Source organism: Xiphophorus hellerii, chromosome 19 (assembly GCF_003331165.1).
Source record: "Xiphophorus hellerii strain 12219 chromosome 19, Xiphophorus_hellerii-4.1, whole genome shotgun sequence".
In the NCBI taxonomy this organism is placed as follows: Eukaryota; Metazoa; Chordata; class Actinopteri; order Cyprinodontiformes; family Poeciliidae; genus Xiphophorus; species Xiphophorus hellerii.
The window spans coordinates 1,249,396-1,275,850 of NC_045690.1; the positions used below are offsets into that span (position 1 = coordinate 1,249,396).

The 26,455-nt window shown below is 42.1% G+C and overlaps 1 protein-coding gene and 1 non-coding gene across 7 annotated transcripts in view; one reads left to right on the forward strand and one right to left on the reverse strand.

Moving 5' to 3' along the window:
• The window catches only part of LOC116708697 (synaptotagmin-14-like), a 33,906-nt gene extending 7,807 nt beyond the window's left edge, over positions 1 to 26,099 (forward strand). For 2 of the 6 annotated variants that reach the window (XM_032546648.1, XM_032546649.1), the window contains exons 5-9: positions 16,097 to 16,368; positions 16,437 to 16,886; positions 17,258 to 17,447; positions 20,353 to 20,430; positions 23,053 to 26,099. In XM_032546648.1, the coding sequence (XP_032402539.1) occupies positions 16,097 to 16,368; positions 16,437 to 16,886; positions 17,258 to 17,447; positions 20,353 to 20,430; positions 23,053 to 23,366 (1,304 nt within the window). In that variant the 3' untranslated portion in view covers positions 23,367 to 26,099. The remainder of the gene's footprint in view (positions 1 to 16,096; positions 16,369 to 16,436; positions 16,887 to 17,257; positions 17,448 to 20,352; positions 20,431 to 23,052) is intronic. The other 4 variants (XM_032546650.1, XM_032546651.1, XM_032546653.1 and 1 more) reach the window with 4 other exon arrangements.
• On the reverse strand, positions 2,558 to 2,629 carry trnad-guc (transfer RNA aspartic acid (anticodon GUC)). The gene has a single exon. It is a non-coding gene; the product is annotated as a tRNA-Asp (tRNA).
• Positions 26,100 to 26,455: the final 356 nt, after the last annotated feature.

Genomic DNA, 26,455 nt, shown 5'->3' on the forward strand with positions numbered 1-26,455 from the left:
CAGGCATCAGAACCGGGTCCAACTCAGGAGGAGCAAGGGAAGCACTGTGTTGAATAAAACATATTTATTACACGTTCTGACAATAATACAAACGGAACAAAATAGTCAATGTTTTCTTTTAGTAGTCCTAAGTCAAGTCAGTCAAGTTCAAGAGTTTTTCTCCATTTTGAATTGTTTGAGTTCAGTTTTCAGATCTGAGTGTCATATTGCAGGCCCACCGATCCACTGCAGCAGGAGCAGGTTCTTCTCTGGCATCGTAGTGGACACGATGTGAATCCGCTCTTTTGGATCCTGCCTCGCCGTTCGTCATGCGTTGTCTCTCAACACATAAAACAAGCTGCATGCAGCAGAAACATCTTTCACTGTAGTGTCATAAACGATTCTAAGTCACTTCAATGAAATTTGATCTCCTCCATGTGGATAAAATTATTTCCAGCTGTGATAAATAACTTTAGTCTTTTATCACAACGTAATATTCACTGAATGGACATCAGTAGCGTTTTTCAGCACTTTTCAATTCCATACAGTGGAATAAATAACTTACTGTCACTAAATACTTCATCAGTATCAGTATTTCAAAAAGAAAAGGCGCAATATTAGCACAACAGCCTTTGTGATAAACATTAGCCGTAATAAGCATCATGTAGAAAACATGCATTCAAGTAGCTCCTGTTTTTTTCTCCTTTTAACATTGAAACTATAAAATTAAATTACAATCTAACTTTTAATGTGTAAGAGCAAAATATTAGTTTGTGGCTAATCGACAGAATTCACCAGAGATTCAAGAAAGAAATTTCATCTCAAAAACAAATTTCTTCTGCCCAAAAATCAAACATAGATGAAAACTAATTCTTGAAGATAAAGTGACCACAAAACGTTTTTTTCTTCTTCTTCATATTCAACTTTGTCTCGGCTCGATTATCGCAGCCTGTGGGGTTTTTACTGACTGGCAGCGAAACGCAGCCTGTTGAATGTGACAGGTAGCCAATCAGAAACGCGGTGATGTAAGAACGGAGGGGATCCCAGACAGTCGACATGGCAACTGAGAGTCCGGTTTAGTGCACAGTGCTAGCTTCAGCATAGCAGAGAACAAAGGGGGGAGTGATTGACAGCACTAAGACCCGCCTCCTGGCCCTGATTGGTTGTTTCTAGTTGACACTGGGAGAAGGCAGAGGAGCAGATTAATTGTCTCAAATATGTAAAAAATAAAAAGTTTTTTATAAAAGTTACATACTGCAGCTTTAAGGATATTGAAGGAGAAACTGTTTAAATTAATTTGCCATTTTGAGTTTGTCACATGGAGTTCTGATAAAACGTGTAAATTAAAATCAGTCAGCAGATAAAACATATAATTAAGTAGATTAAATAGCACTTTGAAAAGTTAACCTGTGTTTTCCCAGCTACTCTGTTTGGTTCTGAGTGGAGCCTCTACAGTTTGTTTGGACCTGGCGATGTGTGAGGGCAGGTTTAGTCAGACCATCAGTGGGAGTTTATTCCTGGAAGCTCAGATCCAAATTCAGCTCTAGAAAAAGGGTCACTGGTCCAATGAGCAGGTTCCTGCGCCGCTCTGACATCTGGTGCCCAGTCCGTGCCAGGATGCCCCCGCTGCACTGCGGACGGCGGTTCTGGTGCCGCAGCCGAGCCTCCATCTCAGCACACACCCACACCTTCACACACACACACCAGCAGACGCCACACACTCATACCTGAAGCTGTGCCTTCCTCTTGAATCCGAAACAACGCTAACTGTGATACTCTGTCACGTTTTACACACATGCGAATGAGCTCTTGCAGCATATGTCGCCTCCAACTCCTCAGAGTCGGAGTAATTAATCAGACCCGAGACGCGGGCCGCGTTCAGCAAACACACCGATTCTCACGGAGCGGTTAGCAGAACAAGCCTGGAGTTATTTCCATCTAAAAATCGGCTCTGCTGGCCCAAAACAACGATCAGACCAAAAAACACTGAAAACTGACTGAATATGAACTCCTGCAATTCACTGTTAATTATCCTAAATCCCATTGCTAATGCTGAGGAATTAAGACGACACTCTTTAACCAGGATTACTTTAATTGGCACAATTAGTGTCATTTCATTACGTCCTGCAGTAAAAAGGCTATTCCAAGCCAACGCTGCTTATTTCCTTTATGTCACAGGTGTCAAACTCCAGTCCTCGAGGGCCGCTGTCCTACAGTTTTTAGATGTGCCACAGGTACAAAACACTGGAATGAAATGGCTTAATTACCTCCTCCTTGTGTAGATCAGTTCTCCAGAGCCTTAATGACCTAATTATTCTATTCAGGTGGTGCAGCAGAGGCTCATCTAAAAGTTGCAGGACAGCGGCCCTTGAGGACTGGAGTTTGACACCCCTGCTTTATGTGGAGGCCTTTAATAAGCTTTCCAATATCTGCTGCTAATGCTAATCAATCAAATTTTATTTGTATAGCACATTTCAGCAGCAAGGCATTTCTTTTTTTTTTTTATTCCTTTATTTAATCAGGTAAACCCCGTTGAGATCTAGATCTCATTTTCAAGAGGGACCTGAAACAAACTTCACTCCCCGTCGGGGAATCGAACCCCGGTCTCCCGCGTGACAGGCGGGGACACTCACCACTGTACTAACGAGGAGTGATTTCAAAGAGCTTTCCATCATATCAAACACAGAAACACAAAGCAACATAGAATCAACAATCAAAACACGACATTAAGTCAAGTTCCATCAATAAATCTGTAATTGATTACATTTCAAATAAATGTAATCAATTACATTTATTGATTTTTAGATGGGTTTTTAGTGGAGTTTCATCCAGAAAGGTTTACCTGTTAAACTCCTACTGTGTTATATGGAACAAAATACCTGCTGCTATTTTTATTCCCACTCACAGTCACACAGTTTAAAACGATGTAAACAGAATTTTAATGGGCTTCTGGTACCAGGTTCTGTTCACCTCTTTCACTGAGCTGGGACTCCGCCGTCCCTCACAGATATTTGTGCAATTCTATGGTTCCTGTTAGTGTCTAGAATTTACAGGGTTTGTGTTCCTTCAGTCACTCGCTGTTTTTCTTCATTGTTCTTTGTGTTTGTTTTACGACACATGCACCGGTTCAGCCTGAATATTTGAATCTGCAGCGGTCGCATCCGTCGCGGACTGGTTGAAGAATTTATTCCACACGTATGACCCACCGCTGCATATTTGTTTGCACTTATCGGTGTGTCACATGACCAATCAGCTGGCCGTAGCAGCTATCAAACAGCCACATGTGTAGATCTGAACTTCATGAACCGGTTAATGTCACAATGAACAAACACTGCTAAGGCCTGCAGACGCCTTACACTCCTCCGTTGTACATAAATCAACCGTTGGAGGTTTTATTGCTTTGCTATTTGTCCAGAATGAGGCCTTGCCTCTTTAAGGGCCCCATTTCACTGCTACACATGAGTTTAATCAGGATTTCAGGGAGCCAGCGAGTCTTTATCCTCTCTCTCTGAATGGCTGGGTTTTATCAGCATGGTGTGTTTCCTATTAGGTTGCTTGTCTTTGCGGTTTGAGTTGGGATGCAAAGGTCTGGTCCAGTATGAGAGTTTTACTTACTGGACCAGAGTTTGGCCCGAATTTCCATGGAAAGCAGACGTTGCTATGAAAACTCAAAAAAAAGTGAGAGAAGTGTGTCCACAGAACTTCAGAGCATTTGATTTAAATCTAAATAATATGCCTGGCTTTTAAAGGAGACCTATTGTACAAAATGAACATTTTGCATGTTTTGGGTTTTCACTGCTTCTAAAAACTCACCAAGCGCTAAAAAAACCAAAAAAACACCCAGCCATTTTTTTGGCAAAATGTTAGTTTGCGTTTGGTCAGCTGGTTTTGCCACTGTATGCCATGTACAACGGCTTCTGTTTTGTTGCTGACTTACCATCCAGAAACCACTTGCTGCATTCTGGTTGGTTGTGCAGGAGGCGCCACATCTGCTTTTCAAAGATGTACAGTTGAATAATTTTTCAGCCATTTAACTGTAAAAAGATCATTCTCCTCCTCCTGCCCCCTGAGCTACGATTTCTGTCAGAAGAAATGCACCAAAAACAACCAAAGAGAGCCAAGAGGCGGGTCTTAACGCTGTCAGTAATCCTCATGAATGAGCTGCTAAATGTGCTAGAGGCAGAGGAACAACTTACCATGACATTGCTGGCCATGCTAACTAGCCTAGCATTCAAGACAGGATCTGCTGTAGAAAGCAAAAGAGGGAGGAAGGATGAGCAGCGCTGCAGGAGATTGTGATTGGCAAGGCTAGGCCCCGCCTCCTGGCTCTGATTGGTTGTTTTTAGTCATCACTAGAAGAAGGCAGAGGAGCTTAATTTTTTAAAATTATTTTTACAGATTATCTGTCTCATACCTCTCAAATATGTAAAAAAATATTTTTTTCTTAACAGTCACAGTGCAGCTTTAAAGTCCGCAGTGTGAACGCAGAATGACTTTGAGCTGAAAATGCAGTGAAGAGGTTTTTGTAGAGCTCAGTTCAAAGAAACATAGTCGGTCAACTGAAAGACGACTCTGACCTTGGCGTCATCTAAAGTGAAAACATCTTCCCTCTGCCTCGGTTGGCGGCGTCCGCTGTAACAGTAACCTCCCACAGCATCGACGCGTAACGTCCACGCGCCGTTTTCACCCCGCCGGACCCCGACTCGGCTTTGACCAGGCGAGGAATGCGGCGGACTCGGGCCTGGTTAATTTCTGCTCCCACACACTCTCCTACCGGCCTGACATTGAAACTCTGGAGCTGCTCAAACACAATGTGCACAGGCGGGCGTCTGTTCTCCTGGCATCTCTCTGTCTTTGTGTCCCTTTATGGAAATGTTTGGCAGGGAGGCCGCCGCTTTGTGGCGTCCGTAAGCACAGAGGGTAGCTGTAAAGCACCATCAAGTGGCACATTCATACTCCGAGCCCGAAGAGCGTACATACGGGATGGATGGATGACTTCTGCTCCTTCCCACTTCTTGCAGTGTGGAGGAGGTTCAGGGAGGAAGAAAGGCTGTGCTTCAGTCAGCTTTGGGACTTATTAGCACTTGGATATGCTCAGAAAGCTCTCAGCGCCGCGCCACACACCATGTGCTCGACTGGAGTGCCTATAAGCCATCAATGGGTCCATTGTACCAAAACCTCCTCAGCTTTCCTACAGCTCACCTTTCAAAATTAAGACGATTGCTTCCTGGGTCCTCCGACCTAACCCTACCCCCTAACCCTAACCCTAACGGGAATTAATGGAGAAAAACTATTTATAATAAGAACTACATGGTGCCTTTAAAAAGCTAACGAAAACAAACTGAAAATACAGATTACAACATTCTTTGTTTTAACTGACAGCCATCTGGGTAGGCAGTTGCTATGACAACAATAAACAAGCCACAACAATACTAGTACATTACAACTATTACTCATTTACAATTTTTGAGTCTTAAGCCTGATATTAAAAACGAGGCTTAATCAATCCGACTCAACTTTCAACAAGATTTAGAAATCAATAGTTATAGTTTTTATCTTTTACTTTGTCATGTTGTTTACATCTATTTATTATACATTTTCTTTCCCACTCTCTTTTTCCTCTGTACAAAAGAAAATAAATGTTTGACTAAACAAGCTAAATTAACTTTCCAAGGTATAGATATTGAAAAATGTTCTCCAGATTATCATATATGGCAAGTGTGTCAAACTCAAGGCCCGAGGGCCAAATCTGGCCCACCATAGCTTTTTATGTGATAAGATAAATGTTTATTGTCATTGTCACAAGAACAACGAAATTTAAAAGGTGCCATCAGTCAGTGCATATGCTTAAAAACAAAAAATAACTGTCTCACAATTCACACACAATGTAAGAATTAACAAATAACTGGTAAAAAAAACAAAACAACTAATAAATAAGAACAGCCACATTCTCACATACATCATTCATGATGATTAATGGTTGTTTTTGATTGCATTTAGTTTTGTTATTGCTATCGGGTAGAAACTGTCTCTGAGACGGTTGGTTCTGGTTCTGGTTGCTCTGTATCTTCTGCCTGAAGGCAGCGGTGTGAACAGAGAATGTCCGGGGTGAGAAGTGTCCTTTGTGATGTGTTGTGCTTTTCTTAGACAGCGGTCGCTGTGCAGGTCCTCCAGTGAGGGGAGAGGGCAGCCAATGATTTTTTGGGCTGTATTCACAACCCTTTGGAGAGCTTTCCTTTGAGCCGCAGTGCTGCTGTTATACCAGACGCAGATACAGTAGGTCAGTATGCTCTCTATGGAGCACTTGTAGAAGGACACCAGCAGCTTCTCCTTGATGCTGTTCCTCCTGAGAACCCTCAGGAAGTTCAGTCTTTGCTGGGCCTTTTTTATCAGCTCCAAGGTGTTCATGTTCCATGTGAGGCCCTGCTCAATGTGGACCCCCAGGAAACGGAAATCAGCTACCCTCTCCACACATTTTCCCCCAATGGTTAGTGGTGTAATGTCCGTTTTCTTCCTCCTGTAATCTATTATGAGTTCTTTTGTCTTTGAGTTGTTGAGGAGCAGATTGTTCTCCCTGCTCCACTGCACCAGCCGCTCCACCTCCCCCCTGTAGGCGGACTCGTCGCCTCCTGAGATGAGCCCCACCACTGTGGTGTCATCAGCAAACTTGATGATGGTGTTGCTGTGGTGGACAGAGGTGCAGTCGTATGTGTACAGACAATAGAGCAGGGGGCTCAGCACACAGCCCTGTGGAGAGCCAGTACTAAGGCTGAGGGCAGTGGATGTATGTTTTCCCTCTAGACTCCAAATTACAGCAATAGGCCCCTCCAGTTTTTCACAAATAACCCAAAATTCACACAAAAACCAACAGATCCACACATTTTTCTGAGTTTATCAACATTTTTTGTCAAAATTGACCAAAAACATTTTGGTTCAAGTGACCGCTGTCTCAGCCTGACTTGATGTCAAGTTATAGTCCATGACCGATGGAGCGATTAATAAAAGGTCACATTTAACATCATATATTAGCGCAAATATCGTAAAAATTCCTTACAAATATTTCTAAATTAGCGCCACGAAATCTGTGATGTTGATGGCAGAAAACCACAAAAACAATCCTGGATGGACTGATTAGTGTGAAAAGATGTTCAATATTATGTTATTTTAAGGAACACTTTTAACAATTGAATTGGTTTTTATCAATACGATCCGGCGCAACAGGAACTTTATGAACATTCAGATTTTGGCCCAAAATGGAAATGAGTTTGATGCCCTGATATTTGGGATAAAAACGACTGAATCCTGGACTATTTTGAATGTAAACAAGAATAAAGAGGAAGATATTTGGTGGTGGAATGATGTCACTCCACCAGCAAAGGAAGATTCTGTGATGTCACTGGCGATGCAGTCTGTGATGTCATCAACTGTAGGATTGTATGCAACACAATTCTGCATATTTTTCATTGCTTGCAATATCACTGACCAGTTCAGACGCAAAGCTCTTTCAGGTAGTTTACCAATCCAGGATTTTAGCGATTGTATTTAGGAGAAAATGTCTCATCATACGCCGAGATACCGCAGTGGGATGATGGGAAACCACGCGAGAAGGGGAGGCCAGCAAAACCCCCAAGGCAGGTTCCCTCCTGCACACCCGAATGCCTTACACGGGGAAATCCACAGGCTGAGTTACCTTCTGGAAATGGAGAGAGCCAGAAGGTTTGAAGACAACCAGAAACTGTCCCACCTGGAGGCCGAGCTGGAAGAGACCAAACTCCAGTTAAAAAAGCAGAAAGCTCTCAAAGAAACGTTTATCAACCAGGCCAAAGAGGCAAAGAGGGAACTTGAGAGAGTAGAGAAGTTCAGTGATCCAGAAGTCCGTAACGCTGCGGTCATTGCTTCCAAGGTTCACAACAATGTGAAATACATGAAGAAGAAGAACTTGCAACAAGACTTGGAGGAGTTAAAGGTGGCCCACCTCCTCAGCCAGGAAGCATTTGTAGCTGAAATACAGGCTGAGAGGAAGAAAAGTCAGGCCCTCCAAGAAGATCTGGACCAACTCCAGACTTCCTACGAGGAGCTGAGCTCTAAGTATGAAGCAGCCGATGCTCTGCTGAGGCAGGAGGCCGAGACACAGAAGCTTTATGAAGCGAGGCTGAGTGAAGAACAACGACTCCTGGAGAACTTGAGAGCTGAGAAGGACGACATGTTTAAAGAAATGTCCCAAAAGATTTCATTCCTGCAAGACAGCGAGAAACTTTTGCAGGAAGAATTAAATCTGATCAAACATTCATATAATGAACTGAACTGCAAATATGAAAGCGAAGTTTCTTTACTAAAGCAAGACGTGGAAAGATATCGGCAGGAGGCGACACATGAGAAAGACGCCAACATAGAAAGAACGAATGAAAATCTGCAGCTTATCAACAATCTGAGAGCTGAGAAGGTGGAGCTCTTCCATAAAATGTCCAGAGAAATCACAGTTCTGCAAAAGAGAGAGAAGCAGATGATAAAACTGGACCAGTTTAACTTCTTCTACGAGGAGCTAAAATGTAAATATGAAAGAGGCATTATGGATATACAGCAGCAGGCTCAAACATACCAGCAGAAGATAAACCAGGAGGAAACTGCTCTTTCAAACAGAGAAAAGAAAGAGAAGCTTATGCTTGAAAGAAACCATTCTGAGCTGCAACAACAAGTCGAAAACCTTCAGCTGCAGATAAATCAGGAGCGAAAAGATCATCTGGAGAAATCAGAGGAGGACAAGGCGCGTCTAGACAACCTGAGAGCTGAGAAGGAGGAGCTCGTCCAAAACATGTCCAGAGAAATCACAGTTCTGCAAAAGAGAGAGAAGCAGATGATAAATGAACTGGATCAGGTTCACGTTTCATATGAGGAGCTAAGACGTAAATATGAAAGAGACATTATGGATTTACAGCAGCAGGCTGAAACATACCAGCAGGAGATAAACCAGGAGAGGAAAATTAATCTGGAGAAATCAGAGGAGGACATGGCGCTTCTAGACAATATGAGAGCTGAGTTTGCCGTCCTCCAAGATAAAACAACAACTGAGATTCAATTCCTTCAAGACCAGGAAAGGAGTGTCCAGGCTGAGTTGGAGAAGGTTAACAGTTTGTACCTGGAGTTAAACCGTCGGTATGAAACTGATGTCACTGCATTGAAACAGGAAGCAGCAAAATACCAGCAGGAGATAAGTTGTGTGATAAATGATTTGGACGGAGCAAGAGAGGATGTACTGCTGCCCGACACTCTGAGAGCTGAGGAAGAAGATTTCCATCAAAAACACATCCCAGTTTCCCAAGACAAGGAGGAAAACTCACAGAACCAAGTCGACCTGGTTAAAGTCTTCAGTCCAGAGGTTTCTTCGGAGGAGGAACTCTCAGGAAAAACCTTATCAGGTTGTTCCACGGATCCAGAATCCACAGGAGAGACTGAGATCGCTGGAGAAACCATCCTGGAGGATTTAAACAATCCAGATACTAAAACCCTGCAGGATGGTAAAAAGAAAAAATCTAAATTTTCAATTTGGAAAAAAGTCCAAAACATTCTGCGATTGAAGAAGCCAAAAAAAAAACAAAAGATTGAAGACAATCAAGAACATGTTTAATGTTCTTGATTTTGATATTTAGAGGAGAAAGACGTGAGAGGTCTGTGAACGGGGCGCCATGCCACGCTCCGTCAAGAGGAAATTTAAAAACCATGAAGTTTTTTCTCCATCGACTAACTAGAAAATAGATCCCTTCCCGACCCGATTGGAAAAAACGTGGGCAACACGGTGGTGCAGCGGTTAGCGCTGCGTCTTCACAGAGACCATCTGTGTGGAGTTTGCATGGTCTCCCCGTGTTTGCGTGGGTTTTCTCCGGGTGCTCCGGTTTCCCCCCACATCTCCTAAAACATGTAGGTCAGGTCAGTTGGTCACTGTAAATTGCCCCCAAAACACTTTAAGAAACTCCAACCATGTCCAGTATTATTGTTAAACTTGTAAAATGAATTGAATTAGCCGAACGTTAGCCCTTTTCCCTTCGCTGGTTTAGTGGCAGGCGGCTCAGTGCCGCAAAACTCGGCTCAGTATTTATAGCAACGTATTGATTTAAGAATTAAAATGTCTTCTTTTAATAGTAATAATTTCTGTTTATTTTCACTGTACTTGTGCTTTTATGGTTTGTCCTTTAGTTTACCTTTTCTACTCACTTTTTATATTAAATTGCACTGAATTGTAGCTCGTTATTCTGTTTAAATCTGTATTTTAAAGAAGATTAGCAAAAGGATCATGCAGTGGCTTTTTTAGGGTGGCTGTGGCTCGGTGGTAGAGTGGTCGTCTTGTGACCAGAAGGTTGTAAGTTCGATTTCAGCTTCCTGAGCCACATGTTGAGCTGCCCCGGGGCGGGGCACTTAGCGGCAAGTTGCCCCCCGACCTGCATGTGGGTGTAAATGTGTGTGTGGGTGAATGTGACTGTAGTGTGAAGCGCTTTGAGTGGTCAACATGACTAGCAAGGCACGACACAAGTTCAGTCCATTCACCTTTTTTCTTTGATAAATCCTGTTTTTCTTTTTATACCAAACATAAAAAAGCTGATTTAACACGTTTGGATTTCTTCAGGTTCCAGGTGTTAAATTAAGATTAGAGTTAATCTGTACATAATATTAGATGATAATTGTTATCATAATTTAATACTCCGGACCATGAAGAAGCCCAAACTTGTTATATCTGGTTTGTTTGTTATAAGGAAAAAACAGGTTTTATCATAAATAAAAGTTACTGTGATCTTTCTGTTAGTCTTTATTTAGAAATACAGATTCAAGATAGTTTAACAAACTTAACAAAAAAGTGCAATTTAACATGAAAAACTGTAGAAAAGGTAAAAAGAAGAACAATCTATGAAAGTATGAAAACAGAGAACTTAATCAGAAATTATTTCCATCACAGGAAGAAATCAATTCTTAGATGAATATTTTGTAATAAATATAAAGCTTTTGTGTTGTTGAGCTTATGTGTTGTCTGCTTGTATAAAAGAGAAGAAAAAGGGGCAGGAAATGCCTAATCTATTTTTTAACCAGCTTTATAGTAAAACTGTAAATTCTGCTGCTGTGCAGCTCGATGTGAACTGCAGGTATAACATGTGGTTGTGCTTGAAGAGGTGCGTTGAGTGAGCAGTGAGAATGATTTATCATGTGCAGCATTTCCATCTGAACACGCTGCCCAGCATGGCTCTGTGTCTGCGCTCTAAACTTTATGTCTGTGTTCTTAACATCTTTTAATAAAAAAACACGATGGCGAGGGAAGAAACGCAGTTTAACCTAATTTGGTTCTAATTACAAAGACAGGAAATCCACCTGCCACACATACAGCTGAGAGAGAGCGAGACGGGGAGGGCGAACAAAACCAAGCGGTTCTTTATGTGGGAGGATGACAAATAACCTGACGGTCCCAGCGTCTAATACTTTTAAAAATCATATTTGACAGGAAAGTATCTTAATGTGGCAATAAATGGAACAATAATACCAAAGATGTATCTTGATTTTGACCTTGAATTTTGATCCAAATATAAAAAATGTCACATGGACTGTTTGGCCTATGAGAGATTATTTTAAATACTTGACCATTTTCTAATGAATATACTGCAGCATATCACTGTAAAAATCTTTAAAATTTGGATGTAAACATAGAAATGTGCTTTTTGAATACAATTTTATTCCTATTTGCATGTATGGACACATCTAAATACAAGCTGCTCTTTAATATTCTATCAATCAATCAAGTTTATTTGTTTTGCACATTTCAGCAACAAAATGTCAGATTAAAGGGCTTTAAATAATAAAAACACAAAAATATGTTTAATGTACAATTAAATTGTACAATTAATGTACAATTCAGTTCAAATCTTTACATTTGAATTAAATTGAAAACAAAAATTAAGTCATAAAAACAACATATAGTCACCAATTGAGAAACCAGAAACAAATATTACATTTTGTCATCATTAAAATCATCAATACATCCGATAAGTTGGTCCATGGACTTTACCACAGAGGCCGCTTTTCATTGGCTGATGCCCATTCTACGTGGCCGTCTCACAAACACACTTAGCTTCCCGTTAGCTAAGTACAGCATAAAGGCAGAACTGATACAACTTGTACACCTTGAAGCCTGTCTGCTACACAGTCTTACGTTAGCTAAACAGATCAATATGCAATGTGTCTGTATCTGACATACACTAAAGATTTTATTTTAGCAGAAAAGGCTTTGGACTAAACTGTTACTCTGTTAGCCACGTTAGCACCAAGTACAGCTAGTCAATCAACCATCGCTGTGTTCAGGGAAGCGCTGATTAATAATCCAGAAATAAATATCAAGCCTGGAAACTTGATATCGTAACAAACTGAATGTTATGTTTTTAACGTAATCTTTGCTCGTCTTGGTTGCCACGGTAACAGGTGTGCATAAACTACAGAGAGAGAGAGAGTAAAAAGGTAGGAGTGGTTTTGAGTTGATCACCTGTTCAGGTTATTTTACCTTTGTTTCCCTTTGCTGTGGCTCATTACAGCCGCTGTAGTTTCTAAACGTTGGACTAATTACCTCGTTCGTTTGTGAGTTTACGTCATTCACAACAAACATCAAATAGAACAAATATATTTCATAAAATTTTAACAAACAAATGGCTTCTACCGCGGTAATTATGTGAAATTAAATGAATTATATCCCAACTTCAGAAGATTTGCCTTTACCTTTACAGAGCTCTTTGGTTCCTCCTATCAGTCTGTAGCTTCTCATATTGAGGTCAAAGTTCAGATCTACCATAACTGACTGACACCTGCTGGCCTCAGGTTTGCAACCAGCTTGTGACTGAGAAACCAGTAACCTGCTCCCAGTGACAGAGTCTCACTGAGGAAGAAACTGCATCAGGTTTTCTATCACTTTAATATTTCTGCTATAACTGATGGATATATAAAATAAGTCAATAGAGTTTAATTTACAATTTTTATGTCTTCGTGTCATGAGGTAGATCTCAGCCGGCTGGTGAGAGAAAAAGTAGATCTTGGTCTCAAAAAGTTTGGGTCCCCTGATGTAGAGGGTGGATCTGCCGTTTTCCTCATGGAGCAAAAGCGTTTTGCTGTGACACTCAATGTTGGAGGCGTCGTGAGGCTCAAACACCTTGATCTCATCCAACAAGGATGACATGAACTTGTTAGTTCCTCTGTCCATGTAGCAGCTGACATATTGTGAAAATCCGGTAGAAATGATGCACTAAGAGTCATGTTTACATAGAAACAAAGCGCCGCCAGGCTTTGTTTGTGAGACTTGCGGTCACGTGGGTCGGTTGTGGGCGGAGCTTGGTAAGGTCCATAGAGCAGCTGCTCCCGTCTTTTATCAAACGCCTTTTGTTTTTGTTTTGTCTTTAATCATTTAAAATGAGCCACAAACTATCACTGCTGCTTCTACATCATCATCCTGTTTGATTATTCTAAATTCATGTTTGGTTTGTTGGGGTTTTACTGGATTTTCTCCTGGAATCGGTTCTGTGGTGTGTTGCTGCTGGACTCACGAACCGACCGAACCTGTTGGACTTTTATCGGCTCTGTGGTCACAGAGGTTTGGAAAATCGGCCCACAATCCTTAAATGGTGTGAACCAGACCTAAAACTCACAAGCTCTACTCCTCCTCTCGTCTCTCCACTGCCCTAACGCTCTCTGACTCTGGTCGCTATGGTAACGTTTACATATCCCTTCAAAATAAGATACAAATGCGCCACAAAAACGAACATTTTACTTTGGTGAAAACTTTAACTCAGGATAACGACTAATGGAGCCCTGAGCTTGTTTCTCTGCAACCAGACGGTCCATCTGGGAGAGACGAGAGACAATGAGACCGGAAGTGTTGCTGATGCTCAGGGTTCTTGGTCTCTAGTGGAGAAGCAGCTTGAAGCTTCATTGCCTCATTAACATCCGGTCACCATATCATGCAGAGCTTGGACTGTGGGAATCACCTGCCGGGATAAATCCATCCTCCTGTCTCTTCTCTGGGCCTTTTCCCTTCACAAAGAAACTTTCCAAACAATCTGATCCGTTTCTGACTCATTTTGCTGCTTGTGGCTCCATGTTGGCGGCAAGACGGAACCGAGAGAATCCGGTTAAAGGACTTTCAACATAAAAGATCCTCCAGACTCAAGCAATGCATTAAACGGAAATATTTCATTATTTATTGCACGGCCCAGTACCAATTGGTCCACGGACCGGTACCGGTCCGCGGCCCGGTGGTTGGGGAAAACTGTTCTAGCCCATATTCTGTAGCATATCACTGTAGCTTTAGGCTACTTTGAAGCCATTTACTGGCACCTATCGGCAATACGGTGTATTACAAGCTATAATTCATATTCGCTAAAATAACATGGGTTATTTAGCTTCTTTGCGAAAAGTTTAGCAAAGAAGCTAAATATTTAAGAATTAAGTTAGTATCTCTCATATCCGTCACAGAACATTGAAATTTAATTCGCAGGATGTCAGCTGATTATTGACTATTAGGAAAGTAACATACTGAGTCCAGATGCAGCATACAGGATTCAGAAACTGTCTGCTAATGTAAAAAATTTAAATGTTGTGATTGCAATTTTGCTATTCAATAAGGAATGCAGTTAAGTTGATGCATGAATAAACTTGTTCAATAACAATAAGTCATTAAGTCGTGAACACTGGTGTTAATTAGGTTAGGTTCTCAGGTATTTACAGCAAACAAGATGGTGTCTCGGTCAGGATACAGGAAGGAGGACATGAGATCGAAACCTTAACTGTAGCTGTGAGCTGGTTTATTTGTCTTGATGCTCAGAGTTGCCAACAGTCTGTAATAACAAATAAATTGCCTTTAGGCTAATATATTACAGCAATAGAGGTTCAACTAATACAAACTCAAACAAAAATATCTAATAAGAAATAAACTCAGCCATCCACATGTGCATGTAAATCCACAACATACACAAATAACTCAGTTCACGTAAAGGTTACATCATTAGGCAGAAAAACCACCAACAGACTAACAGAAGAGGCTCTGTGGCGCCATCATGTGGCAGATAAAATCCCTACACAATGGCAGCAGCTGGCAGCGCCTGCCTTCATCACTATATCTGCTGCAATAACTCAGCAATGACAGATGCAGGTAAACCTACGGAGGCTGAGCAGGTTCTCTGAGTCCCCGCCCTCCTGCAGTTTACACAAATAACAAACTGAATCTAGGATTTTAAAGAAGCACGCTAAATGCCATAACTTACTTTGTGTCATCAACTTAACACTCGGAGCATCACTTCTCAGGACTGCACCGGGAACGCCGCCTCACCTGCTGAGAATGCAGCAAACCGACCCGGAAGTGTATTAAAATGCTCTCAGGAGCCGTAGCGCAGCGCCAAAACTTCAAAAACTTCAAAAACTTTTTATTGAAAAATATGAGGGTTTTTTTACACATTGGCGTGTTTCCATTAAGAATTTATTTTTGTAATTCTTATTTGCTCAATTTGATGATATATGGAAATGCAGCTAGCAGCTGATTTTCCATCAAAAAAAATTTTATGCACATTTTGAAGCATTGCATTGGAAATGACTAATGAAAATGGCAAAATTCAAAATAACTTCCTCAATGTCGCAGAAATGTTTTTACACTCGCTTGAGGCGGTTTTTGGCTTTTCAGAAAAAGTGTTCAAGCGCTAAGAAATTCAGAAAGATGTTAACTGAATAAGTTCTGACATAGCGAACTACCATCTGCTGGTGGTCTGAGCCTGACCAGAGGAACCAAACTCCAGACCTCCAGCTGGGAGGAAGCAGTCTCTCTGCTCCAGGCTAGCTGGCAGCCTCTACTTCCTGTTTACCACAGACATGCATAGCGTCAACATCTGATGACATCACACTCTGCGTCGCCTTGTCGAGTCTCTCCAAACCAGCAGATGGAAACACAGAAACGCGCCTAGTTCCCTTTTCCTTTTTGCACCACTCTAATAGTTTGGTTAAAATGTGCAGGGCGGTTGTGTGAAAGGTCCTGGGAGAATGTGCTGTCAGATCTGTTGGTGTTTAGAGGTAAAGCTGTCGTACCTGAGACCACCAAACTCTCCCCAACCAGCCAACTGCATCCAGAGGATGAGGAGAACGCCGCCGCTGGACGAACTCCAGCCGCCTCCCTACCAGGACGAGAACGGCTCTCCCAGGATGTCCTGCACACTGTCGGACCTGGGCGATGCCAAGTGCGACCTGTCCCAGACCAGCGGCAGCCCTCACCTGTCCTTTGGCAAGTGCCTGAGCGAGGGCAGCGACGGCCAGGAGAGCGAAGGCTACCTGAACAAAGGCTACGAGGAGGACGCCCCCAGCGACAGCACGGCCGTCCTCAGCCCTGAGGTAAACGCCGGCCTTTGATCCGCTGACAGCCTGATGCTCCTTCTGGACCTGAACCTCTCCTCCTCTAGGACACGTCGGCCCGCGGGTCAGCCGCACGCTTCCCAAAAGGCTACGAACCCGATGCCCTCGCCAAGTACGGCACCCTGGATGTGGTGTTTGACTACGACTCGGAGGAGCAGCAGCTGACCGTGACCATCATGGCGGTGACCGACCTGCCCTCCATCAAACGCACAGGGAACTTCTCCTGGCAGGTGCACCTAGTGCTGCTGCCCACCAAGAAGCAGAGGGCCAAGACGGGCGTCCAGCGAGGGCCCGGCCCCGTCTTCACCGAGACCTTCCGCTTCAGCCACGTGGAGACGGACATGATCGGCAACTATGCCGTCCGCTTCCGCCTCTACAGCATCCGACGCATGAAGAAGGAGAAGGTGTTCGGAGAAAAGGTCTTCTACCTCACCAAGCTCAACCTGCAGGGCAAAATGTCTGTGCCGGTCATCCTGGATCCATGCTGCAGTCTCCCGGTAAGACGCACCACCGCACACCCCCACCCCCACGCCCTGCTTTCATTAACTGCTCTTTACTTCACCTGTATTTATACAGTTGGTTCCATCGATCCAAGATCTCTGGTTCAACAGACTCCAGTTTCAATGAAACAATCCGGTCCGCTGTAGTCCGACTCCGGCCCGTTTCTCTAGAAAGTCTGGTTCGGTTGTTCTCAGAGGCTGGTTCATGTTGGGTTTTGTTGGTTACTATGTAGGAACTCCTGAGTTTTCAGGCTGGTTTAGATCCTGAGGAGGAACGTCACGCGGCGCTAAAAACCGATGATCGACATTTAGTTTCCCATGGTGGATGACTGGGGGGGTTTCCTGATGGTCAGCTGTGGTGTTTTCAGGGCGGGGAGTCCCAGGTCAGCCTGTCTGACCTGACGTGCAGCGACAGCGCCTCGTCCTTCCAGTCCGTCAGTCAGACCTCGGCTCCGGAGATCCTGGTGGGCCTGGTGTACAACGCCACCACCGGCCGCCTCTCCGTGGAAATCATCAAAGGCATCCACTTCAAAAACCTGGCCGCCAACAAGCCACCCAGTAAGTTCCCTGCAGCGCTTGCTTCTGGGTTTGTTGACAGTGCAGCGGCGTTCAGGTTCACAGCCTCCATCAGTGAGACGAACTTCTAAGGAAAGAAAAAAACAGCTCATAAAATAAGACTCAGCAGTTTTCAACTCAAACCAGCAGTTTGACCAACAAAAATAAAATCTAAAAACAAGTTTTGTTCTTGAACGACTCTACATCAGTGCAACAGTTTGTGTAGCGGCTAAAATCCTATATTTTAGGCTACTGGTTGTTATGCTTGAAAGGCGTTGGTCTCACGTGCGTTCAGTAGAGATTCATCAGGCCGATCTTTAGTTTGACTTATAAAAAGGTCATTTATTGTACAGAACAATGTCCATTGTTTGCTACTTCCATGTAGCTACACGTAAATTCGACATCAAACCCAAACCAAACACAGTGGAAAACTGTTGCCTCTTCCCACTAACAACACCTGAACAGAATCACCGTTGACCTTAAATACCCATCAGACACACAGAACTCAAAATGAAATGCGCCCCCTGGTGGCGATAAACACAGAAAAGGATAAATGGCTCCTACAGTTTGGTCTACAAAATAACTAAAAATCTAACAAGCCTTTAGCTCCTCTCTGATAACTCCGTCTCTTTTTCCAGCTCTGCATTCAGTAACTTACCAACCATGAGCCATAAAAACACTAAATCTTTTTCAGCCACAAACATTTAACTAAAATATCCACTGATTGTGTTTCTGCCTCTGCAGCCTGATGCTCCTGCATGGATTCATGGATTCATGGATTCATGGATTCACAACAGACACTGCAGTGATGAACAGCATCAGAATATGAATTAACTAAAGATAAAATAATATGATTTTATCAAACAGAATGAGAAATTAGACTACTTAACAATATTCAGATGGATACATTATTATACATCTCAACTCTATTTACTGTGTAAACCGTTTCTCATAGCAAAACTTTCACTCATTTATTTTTAAACCTCAAACACTTTTCTTATTGTCTCCTAACCAATAACCTTATAGTGTGGAAATAATGAAAAAATATTGAAACGTTGACAGAAATCAACCTGACATCAGTCTCACCTGTTCTATTATAATTAATATAATTTTTATATCTTCACATCCTGAAACTCCACCTGCCTCTAATATTCCTTCTCATAATAAAATAGTTTAGTTTATTTAAAAATTACAACTAGTTAATACATATTTCAATAAACTAAATGAAGATTTCATCAGAGCTTCTTCACCTTCCTTCATCATTCAAGCCCTGCACATAATATAATATAATTATTAATATAATATAATATAATATAATTATTAATATAATATAATAAAATTATTAATATAATATATATAATATAATTAATATAATATAATAAAATTATTAATATAATATATATAATATAATTAATATAATATAATAAAATTAATAGAATAGAATAGAATTCATATAAAATAATACACACGTTAAGTGGTCAGTATGATCAGGTGTTGTGTAGCCGTTGCTCACGTTAAATAATAAAAAGGTTCATTTTTCAGTCTCATTGTGATGAAATAAAATATTGTGGTCAGAGTAACCAACGTTTAGACAAAGTTAGCAGTAAAGGTTTGGACATGTGACAATTCCAGAATTAAAACGGCTTAACCAAAAATATTTTATAAACAGGCCATATTCATGGTAACTCTCCCGTTTAGCTCATTTTCTGGCTCCCGCTGCCTCCTAAACACTCTGAGCCGTTCAGAGGAGGCAGGAAGTGCTGTGATGTGGTGCGCCTTCAAAATAAAAGCACGTGACTGGAAGATTTCAAAATTCTTCACAACTGTGGTGAAATTATTGGGTGGGACAATGCCACGATCTCCAATATTGGGGGGACACGTTCCCCTCTGCGCCCCGGTTCCTAGCCTGCTAGAACATTCTGAGCAGCTGCATCTTGTTCTCCTGGTCTCACTGGCAAACAAGATTATTCATCTCATCATTAGCTGAAACATTTCTAACTATAATGGGAATATAAGTTTCTAAAGGGTTTAACACTTTGCATTATATTTGATATTCAAAATATGCTAAACTCACTCAAAGCATGAGTATACTTGACTGTTCCATTTTTATTTTTATTTCGTTTTAAGTCTCACAGCTGTCGTCATCTGGCAGGAGATGAACACGAGAGACTGAGAAATAGTCGTCTTAATGGTTAGCGTTAGCTTCCGCTAATTCTTTTAATGGGCTTAGCGGTTTAGAGTTAGCGTCAGCTATGTGTTTAGTGACATTAGCAGAGCTAAGATTCTTGTTTAGCTAGTTAGTGGTTGTTAGGTTGGTTAGCTTTGTCCAGCACTGCTGCTGATTTTAGTTCAAACATTTGTTCTCCTTTACAACCGTGGCAGCCATTTTGAAAATGTCCACCAGAAAAAGCACAAAATCAAGAAAAGAAGATTTCTATGGATCAAATATGTAGCTGTGATTTGACACCAACACATTCATCTGACTGGTGGTTTTTGGTGTAAAACTGTCTTTTCTATGACGCGGCCATGTTGAAAAATCACAAGATTATCAGTAAATATGATTTCTATAGGTCCAATTATGTATGATTAGAAAAGTTTTATCTGTTAAATGTTGTCAAATGTAGTGCAAAAACACTATTTTCTTGACAACCATCTTGAAAATTAGCCACCATCTTGATTTTTCAGTGGATATCATTTGGGGTTTATTTGTGAATTTCTGCCAGTTTCGTCTCTTCCAGCCAAAATGAAGGATTTTTATGAAATCCCAAATTATGTAGTGAACCTTGTGCATTGTTCTTGATATTTGACCCGATTTTCTTTCCTTACCTTCCTTCTCTGAATGTCGTCCTGCTCCTGATATTCTGTCCCTACTGGCTTTTGACATCTTGGTCGCTGTTTTTTCTTACTGCTGTCCAACCCCTGTTGTCAGACGGGCTGTTCTGTTGTCTCAAACACTTGGTAGGGGGACAGGTTTATATAATCAGAGGTGAGTCTGCGCCGACCCACTCAGCCTTTCTGCGCCTTCATGGATGCAGTTCAGACATTTCACTGAAATCTTTTCATCATATTTTCACAAAACTGCTTGCAGTTGGATGGGAATTGGCTCTTTGTCTTTCACAAAGAACTAAACTGACTAAAACTAGAAATAGAAATATTAGTTTCTACCTAAAGCTTCAGTTTCAAACATATTAAAGATGAACCAGTGTTGTGTTTTTACGTTTCTTTATTCTGCACCAAAACTCATTTCTATCCTGAGATATTTACATTAATCTATGAAATGACTAAAAATAACAGTTTGATTGACAAATGAAATATTTTCTGTTCAACAAAATGATTCCTATAGAGCTTTTTTATATTTATTTGATTTGCTTTAAATAAATTATTAGTTAGAACCAAGAAGCAGAAAGGAAGCGCATTATCAATAAAATACAAACTGTTAGCCTACCTTAGCTTAGCTTAATTTGTCTTTAGTTTATCTTAATTTTTATTTCTGTCCTTAATTAAGACAAATTACTTGTCTTAATTTGTCTAATTGTATATTGATAAGAATATTGATAATCCAAAATAAAGGTAAAACCTGAAGTATGTGATTGGAGCTGGAGGTGTCAGGATCTCATCCATGAAGACGTTTTGCTCGTTGTGTTTGTTCGTTCGTTCATGCATGAATATGAATATGAATATGAATATGAATCCCTCCCTCCGTTTCTGCCTGATTGTCTTCAACCGTTTCTCACTTTTTCATTCCAGTCAATCCGGTTCCAGGATTCCCACTCAGTCTGGAAATATTGATTTCAGCTTTTTCATAATATACATGAAATAATTAGTTTATTACTTATATCACATTTTTGACTAGATTAATATAAAAACTACCATTTTTAAAAGAACTTGAGTCCATTTTAATTATGTGAAATATTGAAGATTCAGTTTTGAGTTTTTACAGTTCTGTTTGGTTCTGTCTTGAAACTTTCTAGTTATTTTAAACATGAAAAATATTTTCATAAAATACAAACACGTAATTTTCAATATATTTAAAATGAAAAAGCAAATAAATATGTATATATTTTAATACTAGTTTCTGATGAGGATGTTCACTTACCAGAACAAACTGATGTCCTATCTTTCTGTGCACACACACACACACACACACACACACACACACACACACACACACACCCCCACACACACACACACACACACACCTGCACACACTCTCTGCCCTCTTGTTTGTGGGTCTTACCAGCTCATAACTGGCTGTCAGGTTTTCTTGTGTCATCCTGAAAAGCTCCTCCGGTCAGAAAAGTCCCATCTGGTGCCTGAAACGTTTTGATCCTCGCTGATCTCTGATTGGCTCTGACTCTCCGAGTGGGGAAGCGAGACGCGGCGCGTTTTCACACCTCCTTTCTGTGGTGTGAACAGCGGAAAGGAGCCAGCCGCTCTGCTGACCCTCTCAGACGCCAAGCGCATTCAGCTGTTCAGGGACGAGTCGTGGATCTTTTCCTCTCTGCTTTCACGGAAAGAGAGCGAAGTCAGTGTGTGATTGAAAGCTGGAAAGCAGCTTTCAGTCCATGTCTATCAGACAGCAGCACAAAGTGCAGCACAATACGCACTATGCAGCAGGATGTGCCTGGACATATTACTGCAGCAATACAGCAGGATTACGGCTGGTGCGTAAGGTCAAAGGGCGAGAGGTGGGGTCACTGGACAGGTCGCTGCTTCTGCAGATGTTTTATGAAGTTTTTATTTGTGCTTCCTCAGCTTCTTCTCACATTTATTTCAATTTAGATCCTCAATATTTTCAGCGGAAAATGATTTTATATGTTGACCGTAAGCTTTGACCTTTGAGTCATAAAGGTATAAAATGGTTCCTAAAGGTCAGTGTCTGAAGTAGTGGTGTGTGTTTCCTTAACTTAGCCTAGCCTAGCCAAGATTGCATTAACTAGCTTATCTGAGACTAGCTGACTGCTTGTAGAGCGTTAGCGCCCCGCCAGGCTGACTGCGTGTAGAGCGTTAGCGCCCCGCCAGGCTGACTGCGTGTAGAGCGTTAGCGCCCCGCCAGGCTGACTGTGTGTAGCGCGTTAGCGCCCCGCCAGGCTGACTGCGTGTAGAGCGTTAGCGCCCCGCCAGGCTGACTGCGTGTAGAGCGTTAGCGCCCCGCCAGGCTGACTGCGTGTAGAGCGTTAGCGCCCCGCCAGGCTGACTGCGTGTAGAGCGTTAGCGCCCCGCCAGGCTGACTGCGTGTAGAGCTCTACAGGGGCTGGGCCCTGTGTGAATGTCAGGGCCCAGCAGCTCCTCAGGCTCTTCCTGCATCAGTTAAAGTCACAGAGCTGCTCGTCTTCTGAGAAAATTGGATGTTTTGATCGTTTACTGTCGTCAGCGTCTCCAGGTTTATGTGCAGCGGTTGCTTAGCAACAGGAAGAATGCAGCGCTACAGCTGTGCTTTGATCAGGAGGAAACGGCGACCTCGAGGTCATAACCTGGTGACAGGATGGAGGGAGCAAAGCGTTTAGAAAACAGCTTAGTTGACTGGTTCTGGTTCTATCAGAACCTGCCGCTGCGCTCCGTCTCTCCTCCTGTACTTCCTGTAACCTGCTTCCTGCTTCCTGTCTAGACACGCTGGTGAAGCTGTCACTGCTGAACTCCATGGGTCATGAGATGTCCAAGTGTAAGACGTCCGTCTGCCGGGGACAGCCCAACCCCACCTACAAGGAGACCTTCGTGTTCCAGGTGGCGCTGTTCCAGCTGTCCGACGTCACCCTCATCCTGTCCGTCTACAACAAGCGCAGCATGAAGAGGAAGGAGCTGATTGGCTGGATCTCCCTGGGCCTCAACAGCTCCGGGGAAGACGAGCTCAGCCATTGGACGCACATGAAGGAGGCCAAAGGACGGCAGGTCTGCCGCTGGCACAGCCTGCTGGAGTCCTAACGGGGGTCGGGGGTCGTCCTGATGTCTGTTATATTGTCCATCATGTTGTCCATCCTGTCTACTGGTTTGTTGTCATGGTAACGGCAGGGAAGGACCAGAGTCTAGCTGCTGGCCGCTAGCATCAACTGGCTGGATCGGCTCCTCTGGTTCATCATATTAGTGGTATTGATGACATCATGATGGTTCAGTTGGTTCTGATTGACTTTCTACAGTAACTGGAAAACCAGTTTAATGAGCTACTGGAGCTACTGGAGCTACTGGAGCTGACATTTCTCCCCGTGAGGATCCAGGTCAAATCCAAACACATTTAGGATTAATGCTGATTCTGTCTGACCCAGAGGTTCTCTCGGGTTCTGGTTCAGGTTCAGGTTCAGGTTCAGCTCAGGCATCTGGCTAAATACAAATAATATATTGATATATAAATTCAATGCTATATAATCAATAATCCAATGAAATGCCATAGAGGGAATCTGCTTAGCAGCAAAAATTTAAATTTAATAACATATTTATTACATTGTAATAACCTGTTATTACACTGTTTAATGGCAACAATGTAAACAGTTTGGTAATATTATATAATTATTATTATAATGTAACTAGTAGCAACAGCTTCTAATGAGACGTTAACTAGTTTTAGCTTATTTTCTAAATATTCATGTTAATAATCTATCATCACAGAAACACAGTCATATTTACACAATAAGTAATTATTCAAGAGCATTGATTACATACATATCTGTTATATCTTTCAACAGCTTCTTCTGTTCAACTATTAAGTAAATAATTGTTGTATAATTGTAACTAGGTTATAGTAACAGTTTGTAATAACATGTTTATAAAGGGTTAATTCCTCAATAACATGTTCCTGAGTAATTATATAATATTACCAACTTATAAATAACTTACATTTTATCCAGATTTCACATTCAGATAATTAAGGACATAAACACAAAATTTAGGTATGAGGAAGATAAATATGAAGCAAATGTTGCTGAGCCGCCAGAGAACAACTCGGTTAAGCCCCGCCCACACCTGTCCTACACCTGCCCAGCTGCTGGAAGCACAGGAGCTACTGCCTTACCTGAGATGGCCCCGCCCCCAGAGCACAGGCCCCGCCCATCAACATGGAGCACAGATAGCAAAACCACACCCATAGTGGGAGGGGCTACTGAAGCCACGCCCAGCCTTAGTGGGAGGAGTTTCAGTCCCACACATGAAGCTGATTGGTTCTGCAGATGGTCTGCAGGTTTTCATTAACAGCCAAGAGAAAAGTCTTTCCTGTGCCTGTGTTGAGTTTACAGAGTGTGTGTGTGTGTGTGTGTGTGGGTGGGTGTGGGTGTGTGTGTGTGTGTGTGAGAACAGCAGGCTGTGAATACTTCTGACTTATTGCGATGTTTCTGATTGTCTGGCTTCTGCCTCTCAGTGATTGTTTCTAATGTATTTTTGTACTAAACGAGGTGAGCAGAGCAGCAGAGCCTTTCAGACGGGTTGGAGTCCAGCTGGTTGGTTCCTCATGTTTGCTAACTGAAGCTCCTCAGAACTTCCCCTCAGCTGCTTTGCCTCCAAACTGCTGGATGACACAAATATTTACAGTTTTATGCCAAATATAATAAACTCATTGACAAAACATGGAAAGAAAGTACATCTCCGCAAATGTATTCCAACATCAGATGGGGCATTACTCAGAGAAACTCCTGGTAGCTGGTGAAGACTAAAGGTCATAACTCTTTAACCTGTTTGGGTTGAAGGAGAAAGCCTCTTCACTAGAAACAAGATGGCTGCCACAAGCTCCAACATATATATACTTTCTTTATCTTCTGTTAGATTTTTCTGGTGGATTTTGAAAAATATCCTCCAGAAAAATGGAGAATCTGTCAGAACTGAGATCAGCTTCTGATATTGGCAGTGGTGGGCTCAGCTAGCCAAACGTTAGCTTCACTGACCCAGTTCTCCAACAAACTAACATCTGCTAACATATCAAAAATGGTCAAAAACTGGTTTAAAAGGCTTGTTAACGGCAGCCACCTTGAAAGATTTCCAGTGATCAGCTATGCTAGGATCTATAGGCTAATGTGGTTCTGTTTGGGTTTCTCCTTTGATGGTGGTTCTGAATCTGCTGCGAGTTTCTACAAGCTGGTAAAGTTTTTACCAGGAGGGGGTGTACTTCCAGGAGGAACGTTCTGGTTTGGACCCGGTCTGGTTCTGATTCAGGTCAGTGGAGGGTTCTAGCTGGTATCAGGAGCGCCATCGGCCCTGCAGAGGAAACTAGCTGAAGGTTCTGGTTCCGGTTCTGGTGGAGGTCCCACTGGTTCTGGGTCCAGTCTATGTTCTTAGCTGGTTCTGTCAGTCGGTGGACCTGCTGTCTGAGCAGCGTCTCCTGCTGGTGAACTGCAGCTCTGACTCAGTGGTTTCAGGAAATAAACAGAGACCGGTCGTCAAGGAGACAGTGCCGGTGTTGTGGACCCGTTAGTGATCCGGTTCCTCTGGTTCCGCTGCTTCGTTTAGATCTAATCGCTGCTCTGCCCTCGTTGTTTCTTGTTTCTGTGGGAACGACCTTTGCCCTCGGCGGCATCGGTGCCTTACTGTTTCAACTTCTTGTCTTAATATTCCTGAAAATTAACTTTTCTCCTGTAGTTATGGCTGAGTTTGATTTTAAAAACGTTTTTGAATTTACAAGTAAGAATTTCTATGTGATGTTACTGAATAAAAAGGAAATAAACTTTTCTGATCCTCTGTCTTCTTCCTTATATGGTCATTTCTGTCCGTCCGTTTGGACTTTCAAACATGAACATTTTGGCCTGTCATAAAACAGATGTGATTAATCTTTCAGTCAGATTTTCACCATTTTATTCATTCATTCATACACATCAAACTTTCAGCCTAAATATTTAGTTAGCTTGCAGCTAACTATTAAATAAATGGCAACCACACTAACTACCTGTAAACTAAATATTTAGCTTTCAAATTAAATATGACTTTGAAAGATGAACTGCGTCTGTTTTATTTGTTTACAGTCTAATAACCAAATTATTATTTAATTTGTGATTAACTTTACAAACAGCAGCTTGTCCTGCACTGCTAGAAACCAA